The sequence below is a fragment of the Hemicordylus capensis genome, chromosome 11 (assembly GCF_027244095.1).
Source record: "Hemicordylus capensis ecotype Gifberg chromosome 11, rHemCap1.1.pri, whole genome shotgun sequence".
NCBI lineage: Eukaryota > Metazoa > Chordata > Lepidosauria > Squamata > Cordylidae > Hemicordylus > Hemicordylus capensis.
In genome coordinates this window covers 4,627,793-4,649,389 of record NC_069667.1, presented here as the reverse complement: position 1 = coordinate 4,649,389, position 21,597 = coordinate 4,627,793, and the positions used below count along the sequence as shown (strand labels likewise).

General features: G+C 45.7%; 1 protein-coding gene across 5 annotated transcripts; it reads right to left on the bottom strand.

Moving 5' to 3' along the window:
- Positions 1 to 459: 459 nt before the first annotated feature.
- C11H8orf48 (chromosome 11 C8orf48 homolog) lies at positions 460 to 13,539 on the bottom strand. Of its 5 annotated transcripts, XR_008311653.1 has the most exons (7): positions 13,338 to 13,539; positions 10,870 to 11,131; positions 10,165 to 10,278; positions 5,480 to 5,721; positions 3,169 to 3,321; positions 1,545 to 1,665; positions 460 to 855 (listed from the first exon to the last, which is right to left on the bottom strand). XR_008311653.1 is itself a non-coding variant. In XM_053274128.1 (6 exons), the coding sequence occupies exons 2-6, from the start codon at positions 11,117 to 11,119 to the stop codon at positions 1,609 to 1,611; spliced, it is 816 nt and encodes a 271-aa protein (XP_053130103.1). In that variant the 5' UTR covers positions 11,120 to 11,131; positions 13,338 to 13,537; the 3' UTR covers positions 1,347 to 1,608. The 5 variants fall into 5 exon arrangements, 4 of the variants coding, with proteins under 4 accessions (XP_053130103.1, XP_053130100.1, XP_053130102.1 ...); XM_053274128.1 differs by lacking the exon at positions 460 to 855 and having other exon boundaries at positions 1,347 to 1,665; positions 13,338 to 13,537; XM_053274125.1 differs by lacking the exon at positions 460 to 855 and having other exon boundaries at positions 1,347 to 2,096; positions 13,338 to 13,524.
- Between the last annotated feature and the right edge of the window lie 8,058 nt (positions 13,540 to 21,597).

The window sequence follows — 21,597 nt, the reverse complement described above, 5'->3', positions numbered from 1 at the left end:
GTTTGCTTTTTTTGTTTTAAGTAGATAACTTGTATAAATAGACATGCAACCATCTTGCTAGAGTATATAGCTTGCTTGCAATGATCATTAGCTAATGTAATGCATATTTTTAAACGAGCTGCAATACTGTGAGAAGGTTGTACATTTTTCTTCTGGAGGTAAAAGAAAAAAACATCCAGTTTCAAAAGCTACAGGAGGAAAAATAACTTTTGGTTCTGAAGAATACTAAAATGTGGATTTTTACAGGATATTCATGAGAAGCCTCTAACTGCTGCAGAGATCTTTTGAAAAGATGTATTTACGGATTGTACACATGATTATATATGGGAACAAAATAATACTATTTTATTACTAAAACAATAAATAAAACAAACAGTGAATGTCCATGCCTTTAAGACCAATATGTTTCTGAGTTTCTAAGGGCTCTCTGCAGACTCTAAAGTGTGAAGTAAACCAGACTGTGATAGATAGATCTTTATTACGGTACTTGACCAGATACACGGCTGGGTTGGAAAAGGCCCAGCAACACTGAGCTAGATGGGCCTATGGTCTGACTCAGTATATAGCAGCTTTTTATGTTCCGATGTAAGTCATTCCATGCAGGTGAAGGAAGTAGTCCATTTGGAAAGGCAGATTAAGAACAGTTGATATCATGTTCATCGTAACACAAAATGTCGTGGGGTTGTATCCAAAGAAAGTTAATTAGGACTATCACTGAAATTCATGAGACTTGAGTTCATCACAACCATTTTGTCTCATTGATCCCAATGGCACAACTAACTTTCTTTGAGTATGACCCATAAACCTGAGGAGAGCCCTTTGTTACATCTTTGGAGCACCCACCGTTTTGTGTGTCTGTGGAAAACAATGGCAACATGTTTACTTGGTGGAGAAAATAAAAGGTAATTTCAATCAGATCAATGCTTTCAGATAGAAAGCAGTTTCTTACACAGGAGATTTTGAAGCACGTTACTGTAAAGGAATGCACAAAGTATACATAGTTGGACATTCAGTGTGGCTGGATTCTGCTTCCTGGATTAAACCCCGAGAGCCGTGCTGCACTTTACAAGGAATGCTTTGCTTGCAATAACCCCGCCAAAACTGCTGTCATTTTTACTATTCCTTCAAGTACAGGGTTGGATCTGAGGACCTCCGCTGAGAGAAGGCCACCCACTGCGTTCTTATATGAGTCGCTGACCTGGGAGAGCATTCTAATTCAAAGGGGGCCAGCCTCAATTCTGCTGTGCATAAGGAAAAGAGTTTTTATCCCTTGCAAAGACACCACCACTATAACACATCTTTCCACTGGCCTGACATAATCTATACCAGGTATCAACACTCCAAAATCTATATCTGGAGATTTTATTACCAATTTATCAGTGGTTTTATGCTCTCTCCACCTCAGTATCCACAGTCTGACATTACTAATTTAATATCACTGCTTGCTGTCTTGGAATCCTCTGGGTTAGGGTTTAATTCCAGTTCATATTAATTCCAGTTCATATTGTGATGGTTTTCGGGGATATAAAACCACTGCACTTTACCTCTTTCACTGCTCCTCTGCAAGCTTCTTTTTCTTTTCTTCTACCTGGCCCTCCAGCTTTCAATTTAACAAACAGCAGCAGGCACAGATTGAGCTGAAACCCAGTAATTACACCTCCCTGTCTGGAAAAAATAGAGTCATTTGTTTTCCTTACCGGTGGAAGCAGCTGTGAGCTGCTCCCAAACCTTGAAAAGGAAAATTCACAAAAACCAATACTGATGGCTTGTCAGAATAATGATTTTAAAAAATCACCCTTCAGAATTTGAAAAATGTTTTGAGTTAGTCGATAGCACATTGCTCTCTTTGCAGTGAGACAGGACGCAGAGTTGGACCCCGGACAAGGGTAAGACAGTGTCAATATCGCAAAGGCTATTTGCTTTCTTGTGCACTGTATGTACAATCAACTTTGTCGCTTCCACTTTGATTAGCATTCCAACACAATCAGACTCTACGCTTCCAGACCTCTCTCGTTCAGTTCCCGCCATATGCTCCTGGGATCTTCTGAAAGCTTAGGAAGGCTTTTGTGTATTTCTCCAATAAGTGTGAGAGAGTCCTGAAAAGGAGAGATTTGGAGAGACAGTTCCCTTCGGACAACTGCTGCTTGCCACAACTTTCAATCATCAGTGTGGTTACAGTCACACACATACAGTGCCATAGTGACGAGGCCAAACTGCAGTGGTAGGGAGGGACACATTTTGCACGCAGAAGGCTAATCCCCGATAGTTCCCATTCAGAGATGTGGGGCAGGAGGACTAGAAAAGATCTTTGCCCAGGGTCCCAAGTGTCTACCAGACAAATTGACTAGCAGTCATTATTCCTCTACAAAGTCTTCATTTCCATGAAATGGCCAGGGGGGAATTGAGTTTTTTTTTTCCCCACAGGTCTTTTAAAGGGTTAAACAAACATATCTATTTAAAAGGACTGTTTTCGTGATCATTCATAGGATAGGGTAAGAGTCCTACCCAAGTCCAGGAGTTGTGTGCACCCCCATTTTGGGAATGGGTGCAGGTTAAAACAGGGTAGGCAAAGTGATTGTGTGGGTAGGAACAGGCTCTGAAGGCATTCCCTCCTAGCTTGGTAATATGCAGAGCAAAAGTGCTTGTAGGATGATGTTACTGGAGCCTGCATCTACCTCCCACATGATCACGTCCTCCCCCTCTTACCTTGTTTTTCACTCACACAGCCCTGCTGGATCAGGCCCAAGAAGGCCCATCCAGTCCAGCATCCTGTTTCAAACCGTGGCCCACCAGGTGCCACTGGGAGCCTACAGGCAAGAGGTGATGAGGGCATGCCCTGCTGTGGCTTCCCCGCAACTGGGATTGAGAGGCATCTTGCCTCTGAGGCTGGAGGTGGACTCTTTGTATGAACACGAGGAAGCCCTAAAGCGTCTGTATTGTGGTTTCTCTGCCTTGGACAGGGCACCTGGCATGATGCTGGACGCCCTCGGGGGAATTTAATAATCCACACATCCCCTAGTGCAGATGTTTCCAGATGTTGGAGTGCAACCAGCAGCCAACACGGGGGAGTGGTAGTCCCACATCTGGGAACCCAAGGCTGGAGTATCCCTGCACTAGTGGAAGGCTTCTGCTCCCCATTGCAAATCTCACCACGGATGAACGGCTTACTTGAGTGTAGAGTAGCTCTTCCAGCTTCTCTTGAAGCAGAACTCCTTCTACCAGAGTTTTCTTTCGTCGGAGGAAGGCTGCTTGGGCCAGCTCTTCTGTTTTCTTCTGGCAATGGGGGCATCGTGAAGGCTGATGGATTTCAACTTCTGCCAGCTGAAAGTCACAAGGAACCAATGACGGAGTCACGCCTGCTCTAGCTAGGCTGTGCATGAAAAACATGAAAAATGCTCACGGTGGAGCCAATCGCCATGGGGAAACGCACAGAGCTTCGTATGGGGGCTTCCCCCGCCTGGGTCTTGTAGGGAGGACTCTATCGGGTGGAGGAAGAAGTCGACATCAATACGCCCACTGGAGTCGTTCACGCTGGCCCTGGCAGTTGCCTCGCCATCAGACAGCATGGCTTTGCAGCATCCGGAACAACTCTGGCGAGATCTCAAGGCAAGCTCTCACTAGACTTGTCCCAGCTGTCAGGAGCTGTCTAAGGGAGGACTGGCCAGAGAGGCGTGGCCAGTCCAGGAAGAGGGCTCAGCGCAGAAGGAGCTCTGGGACTCTGACTGAGCCATGGGGGCAGCAACACTAGGGTGGGGCTGGTGCATGAAGCAAGCCCTGCCTGTAAGCCTTAATGCTCCCCTGGCTGAAACACTCGGAGGCCACCTCAACCTCCTTTGGCCTTTGGCAGTGGAAGGCGGATGGCGATATGGAGAGCCTGACAGCAGAGTACGTTACTTCCTAGACCAGGCCTGCTCAACTTAGGCCCTCCAGTTGTTTTTGAACTACAACTCCCATAATTCCCAGCCACAGTAACCAATAGCCAGGGATTATGGGAATTGTAGGCCAACATCTGCAGGAGAGCCGAAGTTGAGCAGCCCTGTCCTAGACTTTCTCACAGAGCAGCTGCAGTAAGCCAGCCCGAGGTACCTTTTACCCTACATGGCGTTTGCTCTTGTCCCTGGCAGTACGGTAGCTGGCTGCAAGACCGGGGCGTCGCTACAAGGGAAGGGGCGGGGAGAAATGTCCCTGAGCCCTGGAGAGAGAGAGAGGGTGGCCCACCACTGGCTGGGTGGCAGCTGTCTCTTTGCTCTCTCCGCTGCGCCTCCTAAAGGCCCAGCTTCACCTGTTGCCCCAGGGTCCACGCCAACCTCGCCAGGCCCCTGCTGCAATACCTCTGTTTTACCAAAGCTAACCTTCGGGGGGTTGGTTTCCCCCCACTTTTATAGGGATCATATTACAGACACAGTCATCAGTCATCTTTTCTTGGGGCAGACAAACACCATGGGGAGTCCTGTGCCTTTCCCCCCAAAGGTCCACCTCTCCCGTCCAACTTCAACTCACCCTGTGAGGTTGTCTCAGGTGGGCCTTCTCAGAGTTTGGGCTCGTGGTAGGGCCTTCTCTGTGGCAGCCCCCTCCTTATGGAACACGCTGCCTCCTGAGATTGATAATGCCCCCTCTCTTCTGTCCTTTAAGAAGCTCCTATCTATTTTGCCAGGCTTTTAGTTTTTAACATGTGTATGTGGGGGGTTCTTTTTCTTTTTTTCTTTTCTTTCTCTCCCCCAGCCCCACTGCCTTTCCCCCCCTTCTTCTCGTCTTTGTTGTTGTTTTAATTTATGTAAACCTATGGAGTCTATGGAAGTCAGGCGGTTAATAAATTTGCTAAATAAATAAAGGTAATAAAAGACGTAACCTTTTAAAGGAGATGGAGAAAATGTGACACGAAATTCTAAAGGAACTTTGCAGGTTGAGACAGTCACATCATAACCCCACATACCAGAGCCTCTTGGTTCAGTAAACATGTATTAACACATCTGACTCATCGAGCTGATCCCAGCACAGTGTTATGTGGTATTAATTGTGGAACACTACACAACAATACAACACTTGACCTTATGCTGTACTTTTGTTGTTATTACCAAAAAAACCACATTTCTTTCATTTAGTATACAACAATACATTCAAACTACTAAGGATTTGGGCCAGGGGCCAAAGGAAAGGATCACAGCTCAGTGGAAGAGCATCTGCTTAGCATGAAGATTGATCCCAAGTTCAATCCCTAGCTGCATCTCCAGTTAGGGCTGAGATATTAACTCCTGTCTGAAAAACCCTAAAGAACTGCTGCCGGTCAGTGTAGACAATACTGAGCTAGATGGATCAAAGGTCTGACTCAGTAGACAGCAGTTTCCTACGTATCATGTGCAGCCAACCAAATCCCAATGTCCACATTAGTCAGGTAAGGCAGCATTTGCTATTAGCTTATTTTAATTTATTCCCTTCAGCTTTTATTAAAATAAGAGAGAATTCTTCCTTCTTTTAATACCTGTTTCATTGTCTCCGTGATATTTTTCAGATGGAGCCTGCTCACTAACTGATCAGGAACGATACAGTTCAGATCTGTTGGTTTCTCTGAAGTGAACTCATGTTTCTGAACATTATGCTTGATCCCCTTCAACGGCCCTGAACTCCTCAGATGACAGAGCTGGTTAATCTTCATAGCACAAAAAGATCGTAGAGCTCCCCGTTCTTTCTTAGATACCGAACGAATGCCTGTCAACGCTGCACCTGCATAACAAATATATCAGTTCTTTCAAGGGTAGAAGACCAACGGAGGCCCATCAGTGGAAACAGAATTATCCAGAATTAGGATTCCTCAAAGCAGGGCATGGTTTTCATGGGAGCCTGCAATTGTCACTGCAACTGAGTGAAAAACACGAAAGGAAATAGCCCCAGAAGAGAGGGAAAGGAGTGTGCTTTAGAAGAATGAAGCGCTTGACGTTAGAGCTGACAGACTGAGCTGGCGATAATTGAGAGGAATTTGGAAATGTGGGAAATAAAAGTGACACAGAAATTACCCTTGATTCAGACATTAATTTTGATTAACAGTTTCAGATAACTGCTTAATTTAACTCATAGTAATCAGAAATTATAGCATGCATGAGCAAAACACAGTTCTCTCCCCCACAAAGGATGAATGCCGATCTAATTGCTCTAGGCTGTTGTTAAAAGTGGCTCCACTTAACAAAAAAGCAGCTGAAAAACTGGTAGGCCCCAGTCCAACCGAGCATGCATGAAGCAGCCAGGATGCACGCCTCTAAAATAGCCAAACTCTTCATCACCAGCTCATTGGCAAGGACGAGGAGTAAACCCAGTCCTCCATTCCCCTGCATTGGACTATGAAATACTGTTTTATTTCTACTTTTCCTTTGTCAACGTTCTGCCTGAAAGCGCAAGGCAATGTAGACCAGTAAAATTTCCGTTAAACATGCAAACAATATTTTCTATACATTTAGGTCCAATCTGAAAGAAACTTTGACAGAGAATACTTAATTAACAAGGTAGCCGTGTAATTTAGTTGTGTTATGTATTTGCTAATGAGGTCCCATAGCATGGTCTGAGGGCACACGACACAGCCACCTTGCTAAAGCTAAGCTGGTCTTGGGGTGGTCAGTGCCTGCATGGGAGATCCATGCATGTCACAATAGGGGATGGGCCCACAGCCCAGTGGTAGAGGATCTGCTTTGTATGGGTCCCAGGTTCAGTCCCTGGCAGCATCTGCAGGTGGGACTGGGAAGAGACTCCTGCCTGAAACCTGGGAGAGCTGCTGCCAGTCAATGCAGACAAGACTGAACTCCAGGGACCAGTGGTCTGACTCGCAGCTTCCTACGTGCTTAAGTTTGTGAAGAGTTTGTGTTTGTTATCACCATTATTAGTTTATCACATTGAATATCCTGCAAGCTGATTGTGTTTCTGTTGTAGCTACTACTGGAATTTTCAACTTTTTTTAAAAAAAAGTATTCAACTGCAAACCCCTGCTAATTGAGCAAAGAGGCACCTTTTAAAGTGGTGATTCTCTAATTTAGTTATTTTATTCTGTGATTTAGTTGGAGGAGAGCAACTGGCCCTATCCAGCCCCAGCACAGCATCCCTCCAGTGGCTGTTGCTGGTATCTGCCTTAGGTTTCTTTTTAGATTGTGAGCCCTTTGGGGACAGGGGAGCATTTTATTTATGTATTTTTCTTTGTAAACCGCTTTGTGAACTTTGGTTGAAGAGCAGTATATAAATATCAGCAGCAGTAGTAGTAGTAGTAGTAGTAGTATTTAGCAATGTCTCCTTTGAGGAATGTTTTCAGCAAAGTATCTGGCTGTTCCCCCCCCCCCCCATCTGTACAAGCACCATACAAGAGGAAAGCCTGTCCTGCTTCGTACAAAGCCACTTGCATGAGTGAGCTTCACAGCTGCCCTCCTTTTTATACTTTCACTCTCCAATCCATATTGGGACGAGACACGCCTGAACGCTCACCTGCTGCCTAGCGTGGCAAGCTGAAATGTCACCACACGCCAACGCTCTGTAAGGAATCCACCTGCTAGCACCGATTACTGTCCAGGGTCGCTGGTGCTTGGCTTTACTGCCCCTTATTTTGAGCAAGGAAGGAGCAAATTCATGCTGGGCATGATCCAGCCAAGGTTGAGCACCTATTTGAAAGTCCCACTGGTGTCAATGGGAGAGTTAAACGGAAGCCTCAGTCTCTCCCACTGAAATCAACAGAATGTAAGAATGCTCAGTTTCAGCAGGATTGTGCCCAATTTGCATTCTTATGGCTATTGGAGGATGACGGTAGAGGACTCCGTGGCAGAGCTTGCCAGGTTCAGCCCCTGGCAGCATTTTCAGGTAGGCCTGGGAAGACAACTGCTTGAAGCTGCTGCCAGTCAGTGTAGACAATACTGAGCTAGAGGGATCAAGGCCTGACTCAGCAGATGGAAGCTTCCCATGTTGGAGATGGGCCGTGCTCACTGATAGAGCAACTGCTTTGCATGCACAAGGATCAGCTGCCTGGGTTTTTGTTGAATTACCACAGCTGTGGTTATGTTGCAAGCCTTTAATCCAATGTTGTTCTATTGCAACTTACATACTGTACATTGATGTTGTGATTTACCCCAATATAATTAAAGAGGTTTTGTCAGTGAGGTCTCTTTTTTTTTTCCCGTTGCGGGGCAGAGGGACTTTAAGCATGCAGTTATCAAGGGTATTTCAAAATTCACAGACAAATGTTTAAGTGGGTTCCGTTTCATAGTATCACTAGTAAGGCTTCCTATCTCTCCTGGAAAGCCAAACTTCAAACGGACAAATTGCTACATTTCCCTGAGTTCACTGAGCGAGCCTTAATTATCCTGCACCTAATCTTCAATTATGCATAAAAATGATTAGGCAGTAATCCCTTCCACTTCCAAGTGCATAAAACAAATTATAAGAAAACCCCATGGCCGTGGACTGAAGCGTTTATTAAATCCAAGAGAAGAGGTTTTGGACTTCAGAACATAAAAGGCAACTTCAATGATTTCACACACCGTTACTGTTTTGCCTTCAGAGACTCAGGCTCAAGATATTGCCAGTGTGATTAAGTGGATATTGGTTCACTCAAATATAATAATACTTAGTGCAGGGGTTTTGCTAGAGGCTCAGGAAAGTAAAGCATGGCAGTATATTGCACATATGGGTGTGTGTGTGTGTGTGTGTGTGTGATGGGATACTGCAGGATGGTTCACATGGTCAACACACCTTGCATGCAATGTGTCCTGACTGTCCTCGGGGATGGCCCTGCTAACTGTGCAAAGAGATATCTTTTTAAAGTGGTGATTATCTTTATTGAGCAGGGGGAGAGCAACTGGCCCTATCCACCCCCAGCACAGTACCCCTCCAGTGACTGTTGCTGGTGTCTACCTTATGATTCTTTTTAAGATTCAGAGACCTTTGGGGATAGGAAGCGATCTTATTTATTCATTATGTCTCTATGTAAACCAATCTGGAAATATCTGTGGGAAAGCAAGGAGAACCTCAATATCCACAGTCTCCACATCAGCAGATTTGTGTATCCGCGGTTGGATAATTGACACCTGACCTCGGTATATGAGGGGGACGGGGAATGGCAAATAAGGGGTTAATTTCGCATATCCAAGGATGGCGAGAAATGACCTCAGAGGAGGTCAGGAGCCTCTAAAAATTTTTTAACAAACAAAACAAAAACCCAGCCATTTTGGGCCAATTTTCAGCCATTCGAGGGCACAGCTCAACTAAAGGGGACCAGTGAAGCACAGTGGGAGGCTTCCCCTGTATTTCCCCCCAAAATCTGGCTGATTTTCGATGATTTTCCTGACCTCCAGGAACCTAACCCCCGTGATCCCATAGCCCCATTGTCTAATATCAAGGTTCTCCTATATATAAATATTTATTGTAGTAGTAGTAGCATATGTAGGTTGCCAGGAGCACATTAATTCATCCACAGCACTGTAGCCAGAATGCCCATAAGCACAGTGGCTTGAAGTGCCGCCTGCTATAAGAGAAACAGCTGGTGGATGGGGCATGTCACACTTGGGCCCCCCAAGTGGTCCTAAGCACTGTTTTGCCCCAGGGTGGCACATTGTGTGGACAGGCTCTGGCTTGAGTCCTATTTCAGACAACTACACAGATGAAGGGTTTTTCCAGACTGACTGTGAAAAACGTCTTGCAAGGAGCGTCATGAGAACTGGAATGCTTTGGGGAGCATTTTGATGCTATAGCAACTCCACTAGCAAATGGCAAGAGAGTAGGTCATGGCATGCTACATGAAAGCCATCTCTCAAGACGGTTATGCCAAGAAAGGCTCCTAAGGCAAGTGGGAAACAAGATGGGGGAGTACTCAGACGGGAGTATGTACACACCAGTCTAATGAGTACTGTCTGCAGTGAGATACTGAAAAAACACGCGCAAGAAAATGTACTGGAGTCAGATTTATAATATGAAAAATGCATCAAGTCTTGAGCTAAGACAAGGCCAGCAAAAAAATAACACCTCCATTTACTAGAGCTTTGCAATTCTCTGTTAGTCCAGCTATAGAATTTTTACAGATTTTACAGGAGACCGAGGCAGTGCCACCAACAGACAGGACAGGACTTGAAGGAGGGAAACACAAGTGTAAACTCCCGCTCAGCCATAAACCTCCTGGAGGAAAAGGACATTACTCAGCATTACCTTGAACAATGGCAGGTTTGACTCTCTTTGTGTCAGTTCTGTTGTCTTTCAGAAGGCTGATCCATCTTCTAGTCAAATCTTTCCCTGTAGGATCCAAAAACTCTGGCCCCTCTCCTGTTAAAAGAAACTCACTGTAAGAATACAGTATTAAGGGAGCAAAAACAATGGAGCTAGAAGGCCATCAGACATGGAACCAGGGCTGGCCCAGCTGAGCCAAAATGTTTCTTACATTCCGGAGTAGTCCTTGGTGACTTTTAAATCTTGAAATACTGTATATGTGCAATCCTGTGGACACTTACCTGGGAGTTACTGAATACAGAGGGACTTACTTCTGAATAAAGATGCACAGGATTGACCTGCAAAGTATCAGTCCTGTGCACATGCACGTGCAGTAATGCCTCACTCTGCCCCAGCTGTCTTGTCAGGTCTTCCCACTGTCCACAAGTCAGGTACCACGACTATATACTATTCATCTATGCTTCCTGATTATACTATATAATCTATTACTATATAAAAGTATGTGATAATACCATACTATTGCTAAAGTCTTGGATCAGCAAAATGGGGGGGGTGAGGAGAAATGTGATGTTTTCATTTTGCTTTCTCCCCTCACATCAATTTGTATTTTTGCTCATTCAAGATTCCTCCCAATAATTGTAAGATTACAGAACAAACTGACCAAGGTACAGAAGAAGCCTAACACACCTTCGTCAGTTTGACTTGATGATTGCCATGTGCTTTCAGATGGATCGGTTACAACAGGCCACTCCGATTCTTCTCCAGAGTAATAAGATTCAAATGGGTCATCCTCATACTGCCTACAGGTTTCTTCCTCTCCTTCACTAAATGACTCAAACGTATCTTCCGAATAGTCTGGGTTGGAGCCACTGCCATTCCAGATCAGCTCCATCTGCTCTGCTACACACGTCTTAGAGCTGTCTGCCCAGCTGGTCATCACGGTGGTAAACTAAAAATAATCAGGGCAAAAATTAATTATAGATGAAGTCGCATGGAGCTCATAGAAAACTACCAGACCCCAGGCTGTTGGCACAATAATAACCAGACAATAGCTGACAGTGACTCCAGGCCCATGAGTCTGAAAAATAGAGCAAGAACAGCAGTAGTTGCTGAAGCATAACCTCAAAGTTAACAAAGAAAGCCCAAGAAGGAATCAGCAAGCACAAAGCCACTCTCTCTTAGACGCTGCTCAAATTCTAAAAGGGTAGTTGTGTTGGACCGTTGCAGCAAAATACGCGTGTTTTGTGGTACAAGCTTTCATGGACAAGAGCCTATCTTATTTGATGAAGTAGGCTTAGTCCACAAAAGCCTATGCCACAATAAATGTGTTATTTATTTAGGACATTTATACCCCGTCTTTCCCACAAAAACAGTGATCAAAGCAGCTTACAATAAGAACAGCATGGGGGGCCAAAAGAGGATATAATGCTATTAGCACTCCCTTCAGCCATTGTGAGTGGGGATGGTGGGAGTTGTAGTTCAACCACTTCTGGGGACCCAAGGTAGAGATGCAGGGATTATGGTCAGCACCAGCATTTTGAATTGTGCTTGAAAACAAGCTGGCAGCCTATAAAGATCTTTCAGAGCCGCCAAGAAATGACCATCATGCATCAGTAATACTGCCACCATGTTCTAAACTAGTAGTTCATAAAAATATATTGCCAGAAAACAATACATGCAGCTGCATTAAAGAAAACTAAAGGCCTATAAGCCCAAGATCAAGTTGTTCGTTCAAATATGAAGCTCATCCTTCTCTCATATCTACTCAAGCAAAATCTTTGCTTTAGCCTGATTTAGCTGCAGTACAGGCAGCAGAGAAACAGAAGGTATCTATTTGCAGAGATTCCTTGAGATTTTGTAGCATCTTCATACACGTTCTTGTGATAGTTCCCTGCCTTTAACAAATATGAATCCTACATTTCCTGAGCCAGGGAAGAAGAAGACGAAGAAGAAGACGAAACCTGACATCTATTTTAGATCTCATTGTGCATTTCTTGTTCATTCCTGTAAACCAGATCAGTAGTACAGTTATTCTCTATTTAAAATGTGCATTAAACTCTTATTAGGAAGCACACACAAACATAAACACACACAAGCATAACAAAACAATTACTCCATGCAGGGAAATGAAATTATATTTCCTCCAAGGAGAACCAAGCGGCCTGCTATGAATAGATGTTGCAAGGTTAAAAACGGATTATTCTGTAAGAACTGCAAAGCACTGCAACAGCCTACCTATTAAAAGGATGAAAGAGATTTATCCAAAAACGATCCGAAACTTTTAAGACAACTGAGAAGACAGGGCTCTAGAACTGCCCAGAACTCAGTATATGGCAGTTTCCTATGTGCCTAAGTGTGCGCGCGTGCACAGCCACATGCACGCGCACACTCGCACACTGGACTTGGCAGGATGCTTGGGATGGTTAGGAACATGGGAAGCTACCATATACTGAGTCAGACCCTTGGTTCATCTAGCTCAGTATCATCTACCCAGACTGGCAGCAGCTTCTCCAAGGTTGCAGGCAGGAGTCTCTCCCAGCCCTATCTTGGAGATGCTGCCAGGGAGGGGACTTGGAACCTTTTGCTCTTCCCAGAGTGGCTCCATCCCCTGAGGGGAAAATCTCACAGTGCTCACACTTCTAGTCTCCCATTCAAATGCAACCAGAGTGGACCCTGCTTAGCTAAGGGGGCAGGCCATGCTTGCTGCCACAAGACCAGCTCTCCTCCCCAGAATGGTTGTTATGGGCTGTTGCTGTGTTTCTTTCAGAACTGCAGCCTGTTTTGGAAACCCTGCTGTAAAGGGAAATAACAACAACAACAACAACAACAACAACAAAGCACCTCTGCCATACCAAACAGCCCCCACAGCCCCCTCTGCACACCTCGCTGGGAGGAATAAGCTCCCTTTGAACATAGTGGGGCTTCCTTCCTTCCGAGTAAACATGATGCACAGGATTGCTAGACCAGGGACGCAATACTGTTGGGAAGCTGGGCGTGGGGTGGGGGGATGGTGGGGGTGGGGTGGGGGAGTACAATCTTCTCCCCCCCATCCCCAAAGGTGACCCTATTTGAAGCTGGGGGGTGGCGCCCGGTCGCCCTTTCCCTGCCAGAGAATCAGAGTGAAAAGCCCAGAAATGCCCAGCCCCATCTCTTACAGCGCTGGTGAGCCACCGGAGCCCACGGGCTTCCTTTTCCCTGCGGCTTGGCTTTCACGCGAGCTGCCAGGCTGGGCCTGCCTCGCTCCCCACAGTGGCAGGCCGCTCTGGTTGCCATGGCTACCGATGGCCGGCGTCGGCGGCGTCACTCTCTTCACCTCCCCCCCCGGCTCGCGTCCCTCAAGCACTCGGTTCCGCCTGGAATAATGACCGCGCGGGGTGGGGGGGGGGGGAGAGTGCGGAAAGGGTCGGGCTGAAGCTGAGAGGGTGGTGAACGACAACCCTGCAATGCAGGCCCAGTGTTAATGTCGCAGGTTGGAGGTGGGGCTGTAGCTCGTTTGGCTTTCCAGTCACGCCCCGAAGAATATTTATATAGCGCACTTCAACCAAAAGTCTCACCGCAGTTTAGAAAAATAAATAATGCAGAAATGAGATGTTCCCCTCTCCCCAAAGGACTCACAATCTAAAAAGAAATCTATAAGGCAGGGATCGGCAACAGCCACTGGAGGGATGCTGTGCAGGGGTTGGATAGGGCCAGTTGTTCTCCCCCTTTATCACCCCCTTAATCACCAGTTTGTGTATTTGTTTGTTTGTTTAAAATAGTCATACCCTGCCCCTCCAGTACACTACTGCTCGGGCTGGCTCACAGCAATAAAATAGATACCATGTAAAATAAAAGTAATACAATTAACCAAATTAAGTAAACAAGTTAAGAGTCAGGCTAAAAACCACAATCAGTATTAAGTTTCAAATTAAAAGTTATTTTAAAAGCTAAAAATTGAGAGTTATAAAAACTAAAAATTATAGGAATCTACCAGATGTAACCGAAGGTGGAACATTAAAAAGCCTCTTTAAAAAGATGTTTTAAGTTGTTGTTTTTTAAAAAAAACAAAAAAAACAAGGAGGGATCATGGCTATGCACTTCAGGGAGGACGTTCCAAAGCCGAGGGGGCACAACCGAAAAGGCCCTGTCTCTAGCCCCCGCCAACTGGATCTCTGTTAATGGCAGGGCCATGAGCAGGGCCTGAGATAATGAGTGGAGGGCCCTGGCAGATTCATATGGGTGAAAACGATCCGACAGGTACCCTGTCCCCAAGCCGTGTAGAGCTTTAAATGTCAAGACCAGCACCTTGAATCTAGCCCAGAAGCAGACCAGTAACCAATGAACTAGCCGCAGGATGGGTGTGACACTCATGAAGCAACTTGCACCCACGAGCATCCTTGCAGCAGCATTGAGAAGCAGCAGCTTCTTCAAGGGCAGCCCCACGTAGAGCACATTGCAGTAGTCCAATAGGGACATAGGAAGCTGCCATATACTGAGTCTGACCATAAGTCCATCTAGCTCAGTATTGTCTACCCAGACTGGCAGCGGCTTCTCCAAGGTTGCAGGCAGGAAGCTCTCTCAGCCTAATCTTGGAGATGCTGCCAGAGAGGGAACTTGAAACCTTCTGCTCTTCCCTGAGCGGCTCCATCCCCCGAGGGGAATAGCTTACAGTGCTCACTCTTCTAGTCTCCCATACAAATGCAACCAGAGCAGACCCTGCTTAGCTAAGAGGACCAGTCATGCTTGCTACCACAAGACCAGCTCTTCTCTCCAATCTGGATGTTGCCAATGCATGAGTGACAGAGGTCAGATCCAACTTCTCCAAGTAGGGTCACAGGTGGCGTACTAGCTGTAGGATTTGCACTTTTAAATGTTTGATAACAGTATTAACACCAACAACAACACAGATGTTTTTACTCAAGACCCATGCTGGAAAATGCATGAACTTCTGTTTTTCATGACATCTTCATAGGAACATAGGAAGCTGCCTTATACCGAGTCAGACCATAGGTCCATCTAGCTCAGTATTGTCTTCACAGACTGGCAGTGGCTTCTCCAAGGTTTCAGGCAGAGGTCTCTCTCAGCCCTGTCTTGGAGATGCAGCCAGGGAGGGAACTTGGCGCCTTCTGCATGGAATCCTGCAGGTGCTCTTCCCAGAGCGGCCCCGTCCCCTAAGGGGAATATCTTACTGTGCTCACATGTCTCCCATTCAAATGCAAACCAGGACAGACCCTGCTTAGCAAGGGGGACATTTCATGCTTGCTACCACAAGACCAGCTCTCATGGCATCATTGCCGGAAAAAATGTCCCCCTTTTTGGTGTTAGAAATTGTGTATTTTGAAGAGCATTGTTCTTGCAAGCCAGCAGTTGTTCCGCAAGAGCCTGAGGGTGCCAATGGACAGCCCGGCCTAGTTGTGTCATGGGGTATTAAGACTGGCCACCACAAATGTCCAAGTGTTGCTTCAAAAGAAACGCAGTGTGAGTCCAGTGACATGAGCAGCTCTGACAAGCTTTTATAGCCTGCCATTTAATCATGCGTTCAGCAAAATTTAAAAATATCCGTTGCATGTCAAGCCAGGGGCAAATGCTCGTAGATTCCTCATTATTAGTATTATTTACTAGCAAAATGTCTGTCATTAAAGGTGTGTGCACATATGCAGGCAAAGCGAATATTGGCAAGGATTTCCTGTGGAAGCAGGTGCAATGCTCCCAGTGCACAGAGACGCATGGTCCTCATGCTCTCTGTCTGTCAGGCCCCCACAACATTGTCGCCAAATGACGCTAGAAGGGCCGTAGATCCGTGGTAGAGCACCTGCCTTGCTTGCAAGTTCAATCCTTAGCATCTCCAGTTGAAATGGATCGTGTAGCAGGCCTGTCTAGGATGCTGGAGATGCTGCCAGTCAGAGCAGCTATGGTACCAATCAGGGTTCCCTCTCACAGGGATTCCCAGATGTTGTTGCCCATAACTCCCAGAATCCCCAGCTGCAATGGCTTTTGCTTGGGGATTCTGGGAGTTGTAGTCAACAACGTCTGGGAATCCCTGTTGGAGGGAACACTGGTACCAATGGTCTGATTCCGTATAATAAAAGCGAAAAAGGAGACAAAGTCTCACAGTGCTGTGGAAACTTTTATTAGCCCAATGTGTTTCAGCCGAGGCCTTCTTCAGGGCCAAAATTTGTAGTAATTCCAAGAGACCCTTTTACAAGTGAATCTTTGCCTTCTTACACCAAGTACTACAAATTTTGCTCCTGAAGAAGGCCTCTGCTGCAACGCGTTGGGCTAATAAAAGTTTTCACAGCACTGTAATACTTTGTCTTTTTTTTCCCCGTTCCTGTTTTGGTGCTTCTTGGGTTTTTCCCCATCTGACTCAGTATAAGACAGCTCTATCCGTTCCCTATAAGAGTGGGCGAAAGCCATTCACGCAGGAGTACGTAAATAGGTGCACTGCACTTGAACAAGATGTGAGGAGGAAATCCTCAATTCCCATTGTGTTTTGAGGGCAGCACTTCCTAAAGGTAAAGTTGTGCCGTTGAGTCAGTGTCGACTCCTGGTGCCCACAGAGCCCTGTGGTTGTCTTTGGCAGAATACAGGAGGGGTTGACCATTGCCTCCTCCCGTGCAGTCTGAGATGATGCCTTTCAGCATCTTCCGATATCGCTGCTGCCCAATATAGGTGTTTCCCATACCAGCAGGGATTCAAACTGACATCGTCTGGCTAGTCAAGTCATTTCCCCGCTGCACCATTAGGTGGCTACAGGAGAATAGATTGTACAAATCAACGAAGGCAATTGCAATCTGTTTATCAAAAGTCTGGACCAGATGATATGTTCCCGCAGGACGTCCCTCATTCTGGTAATGAAATGTTGGCAAACCTATCCCCAAGGCCTCCCCTCCCCATGGTTTACAGACGAACCAATAGCACACCTTTCCTCCCTCCCACCACAGCATTGCCCCTTCCTCCGTTGTCACATCCACACAGAGCCCTGACACAGATATGACAACTTCATACGTAGTGGCAGCATCTGAGATTCGTGTGAGCCCCCATCCCCATGTGAACCTCTCCTTCCTGTCCGGGCTCGATATGCCAAGATTGGTCATGACATCCAAACCCTACACCCTCGGCATATCCTTCCTTCCTTCCTTTTGTCAGGGGATCCTCAAGTCTGTAACTTACTTCAAGCCTCAGTTATAGACACTGGGTTCCTTGGCAGACGTAAGGCAGCATATGCAAAGAGTGATGGGTTCAGACATCATGGCATAGGTATCAGAACCTGGCCAGGAAGTAGAAGCTTGCACAGGAATAAAGAGAAGCATGCACTCCCCGGATAGAAACACACCACACATCTTCAGTACTACCTCTTCATAAGGCAGCTGCCCTAGAATGTCTGTGGAATTCTCTGCCACAAGATGTGGTGGCAGCCAACAACCTGGATGGCTTTAAGAGGGGTTTGGATAACTTCATGGAGGAGAGGTCTATCAACGGCTACTAGTCGGAGGACTTTAGGCCACCTCCAGCCTCAAAGGCAGGATGCCTCTGAGTACCAGTTGCAGGGGAGTAACAGCAGGAGAAAGGACATGCCCTCAACTCCTGCCTGTGGCTTCCAGCGGCATCTGGTGGGCCACTGTGTGAAACAGGATGCCGGACTAGATGGGCCTTGGGCCTGATCCAGCAGGACTGTTCTTACGTTCTTATGTCTTAAAGCCTTGGCAAGTGGAGAGCACAAATCAAAATTTTAAAGTCAATAAATATTTTAAAAGCTCCTTTAAGAAAACAGTAATTGAAATATGAAATACGAACACTTGGGATTAGATGTTTTCCTTATTGATAAGACCGTTGAAAGTGTTGCCAAATTACCTTCAACCTCCATTGATCATAGAACAGGAGGGATAATTTCAGAATTGTTTAAAATGTCTTGACATATGGCATCCCACAAAAGGACTGATGCTTTTAAAATGTTGGTTTCAACTCCCAATTCATCCACATCTTCCATTAGGAAATGGACCAGTCTTCAATTCAGTGGTTTGACATTTCCCCCTGCTGGATCAGAAATCATGCATACAAATGGAATGTTAATCACATTCATTACTACACAAGTGTAAGTTGGATAAGATTGAAATGAAACCACAGGCTATTAATGAGCAGCCGAATGCAATTGCAGGGCTGTTCACCGATTATAGATTTTTAGCTGATTAATTGCCTGGCTTTTAAGTGACAAATTAATTCATTCATCAATTACATTTAAATATTTGTCATATTTCCAAAACATCGATACAGATGCCTGGCGTGGAGTGGGGGTGTATACAAGGAATGACCTCATTTCTGGGAGAGATACCTGGCAACTTGATAAACAAATACTGCCACATGGTTACAGCAGCAAACACGACTTTTAATTTTGTTTTAAGCAGTTTGGGAATCTGGAATATAGAACGTTTTCTGCAACTGCAACACAGCTGGTCTTGTGGTAGCAAGCATGACTTGTCCCCTTAGCTAAGCAGGGTCCACCCTGGTTGCATTTGAAAGGGAGACTAGAACATAGGAACATAGGAAACTGCCATATACTGAGTCAGACCACTGGTCTATCTAGCTCAGTATTGTCTACCCAGACTGGCAGCGGCTTCTCCTCTGAGCCCTCTCTTGGAGATGCTGCCAGTGAGGGAACTTGGAACCTTCTGCTCTTCCCAGAGCAGCTCCAGCATCTCCAAGACAGGGCTGAGAGAGATTCCTGCTTGCACCCTTGGAGAAGCCGCTGCCAGTCTGTGAAGACAATAGTGAGCTAGATAGACCAATGGTCTGACTCAGTATATGTCAGCTTCCTATGTTTCTATGTTCCATGGCCAGAATGGCTTAAAAAATCATCAGGCTGGAATCTCTTCAGTATTGCAGAAGATCAATCTTTAAGAGACATGATTTGGGGCAGTCTTTTGAGGAAGCTTGTCTGCCATAACTGGACTTCAGAACCTAGGAAAATGCCTTAGACCGAGTCAGACCCTTGGTCCATCTAGCTCACTATTGTCTACACAGACTGACAGCATCTCTCTCCAAGGTTTGAGGCAGGAGGCTCGCCACACCCTGCCTGGAGATGTTGCTGGGAAGTGAATCTGGGACTTTCTGCACACGAAGCAGATGCTCTTCCAATGAGCAATGGTCCCAGCCCCTAAGGTATTTACAGGTATTTACAGTGCTCACATGTAGTCTCCCACCCAAATGCAAACTATGGCAGCTCCTGTTTAACAAAAGGCATAACCCATGCTTGCTACCTCAAGACCAGCTCTCCTCCCCTTCCTCTTGTCATTGAGGAATACTTGAAAAGTTTGCAAGGAACCCAAGGCTTTTCCATAGCACCGTTTCCAAACCCCCTTACTGTCCACCACTCTTGCAGCCTTACCCTGATCCAGCAACAACTGTATGATAATTTTACAAATCCAAAGGAGGAGTTCAGAGGCAGGATGCCTCTGCGGACCAGTTGCAGGGGAGCAACAGCAGGAGAGCAGGCATGCCCTCAACTCCTACCTGTAGGCTTCCAGGAGCATCTGGTGGGCCACTGTGTGAAACAGGATGCAGGACTAGATGGGCCTCCTTGCGCCTGATCCAGCAGGGCTGTGCTTATGTTTTTGTGTTAATAGGGAAGCCTTATTGCAGAGGAAAATGCCCTTTTCCAATGCTGAACTGCATCCATTCCCCCCAAATTCCACACATGGCAACAGGATGGTGAAATCGACCCGCCTGGATCTCAGGCAGCCTCTGGACTAGTCAAATTCATTTCAAGTATGGTCTAGTCAATTTCACTTCAAGAATGCGCTTCCAGGTATACAAGCAAGAAATACATGAGGCTATAGCATGTAGAAGCCACCTCAGGGCACAGCGGGGAAGTATCTTGCCTAGGGAGCTAGAGGTTGCCGGTTCGAATCCCCACTGATATGTTTCCCAGACTATGGGAAACACCTATATCGGGCAGGAGCGATTTAGGAAGATGCTGAAAGGCATCATCTCATTTCTGCTTTAAAAAAAAAACATATTATTTAAATGTGTCCCCAAGCATATTCTGGTGTAAAATGTAGTGAATTCAGTTATTCAGCAGGAGAGTTTATGCAAAATTTGGTATCTGTAGGTCTTTGGAAAGTATGACTTTATTTCACACAAACAAGCAAATTCTTCCTTACATGTGGTAGATAAGGTCCTGATTCTTAGATCTCTGTTATGTCACGCAACTCAGAACTATCTAAGATGTTCATCCCTGCCTTCCTTGTCCGATAATGAGAATATGCATATTTTTGATTCCTCCTTCTTGGATATATTACCATGCAAATAGAACCATGGGTTCATTGAGTTCATGAGTCCAGCCGCAGAATAAGCGCTTGCACCATGCATATGCTCTCTGTCTCTCCCAATGCAATAAGCTTGCTGATTAACATTTCTGAGTAATTATGTGCCTTTCGCATTTCTGGCCTTCAGATCCTCCAGAAGAAAAGCAGAGATGAGAGGCAGGGAGGTGGAGAGAGAGGGCAGAGAAGCTAATCTTCAGTTTGGCAGATGGGTTAGCTGCAGGAAGGATTCTGCATGTCTGGACTTGAAAGGGAGCTTAGCTGTGCTCAAAAAGAGCAGTGTGTGAAGCTCACTGGCCATTCATGTCCTGTCCTATTATACCAACCTGGATATGTTTTTTTCTGCATTATAATGAAAAGGAGGTGTGTGTGTGGAGCTCAAAGGGGAAATGCCCAAGTTCTCGTTTCAAATTTTACAGGAAGGAGCAGAAAACACAAATAGCCAGCCCAGGTGGACTGGTTGATACCATCTGGAGGGATGAGGGCTCATTGTGATTTTTTTCATCGTCTACTCGAGATGGAAAAGAGGTGATCATATTGCAAGAGTTCCAGCTTTCAGTATGCTTTCATGCTTTTATTGCCCTGACCATCAGGCCTGCAGTGACCAAATTTGCAATGATGTTTGGAAAGCTTTTAAAAGACACAAAAACGACTGTCAGAGTAGTATACTATGCTGTTATCGGAAATGAAAATTGGCTGGAATGTGCTTCAAAGATTACGCCATGGAGAGAGTTCAACAATTTGTTCATTGTTGTCCCTAACCCTTCCCTCGGTGCAAAAATGACTGCAATTGTACCCTAATAATTGGTAGGGTAGGAATAAGGGGTGTTAACACAGAGAATGCTGTAAGTTCAAGAATGCTATTCCCTATTTTCAATCTCTGGGGGTAAGTAAAAGATAAAGTTGTGCCGTCAAGTCGTTGTCGACTCCTGGCGACCACAGAGCCATGTGGGGTTTTTTGGTAGAATACAAGAGGAGTTTACCATTGCCTCCTCCCATGCAGTATGAGAGGATGCCTTTCAGCATCTTCCTGTTGATATACCTGTAGGTGTGTCCCATAGTCTGGGAAACATTAGTGAGTTACTAAGTACCTAAGCATTTAGATTTCTCTGAT

What these genes read in the sequence shown, in the direction of transcription:
- C11H8orf48 (XM_053274125.1), bottom strand. Translation starts at nt 11,119, where the DNA reads ATGACCAGCTGGGCAGACAGCTCTAAGACGTGTGTAGCAGAGCAGATG. An exon ending in CAAACCTGCCATTGTTCAAG is followed by an intron (nt 5,722 to 10,164) that starts GTAATGCTGAGT and finishes TTTGTTATGCAG; the next exon opens with GTGCAGCGTTGACAGGCATT. An exon ending in TCACGGAGACAATGAAACAG is followed by an intron (nt 3,322 to 5,479) that starts GTATTAAAAGAA and finishes TGTGACTTTCAG; the next exon opens with CTGGCAGAAGTTGAAATCCA.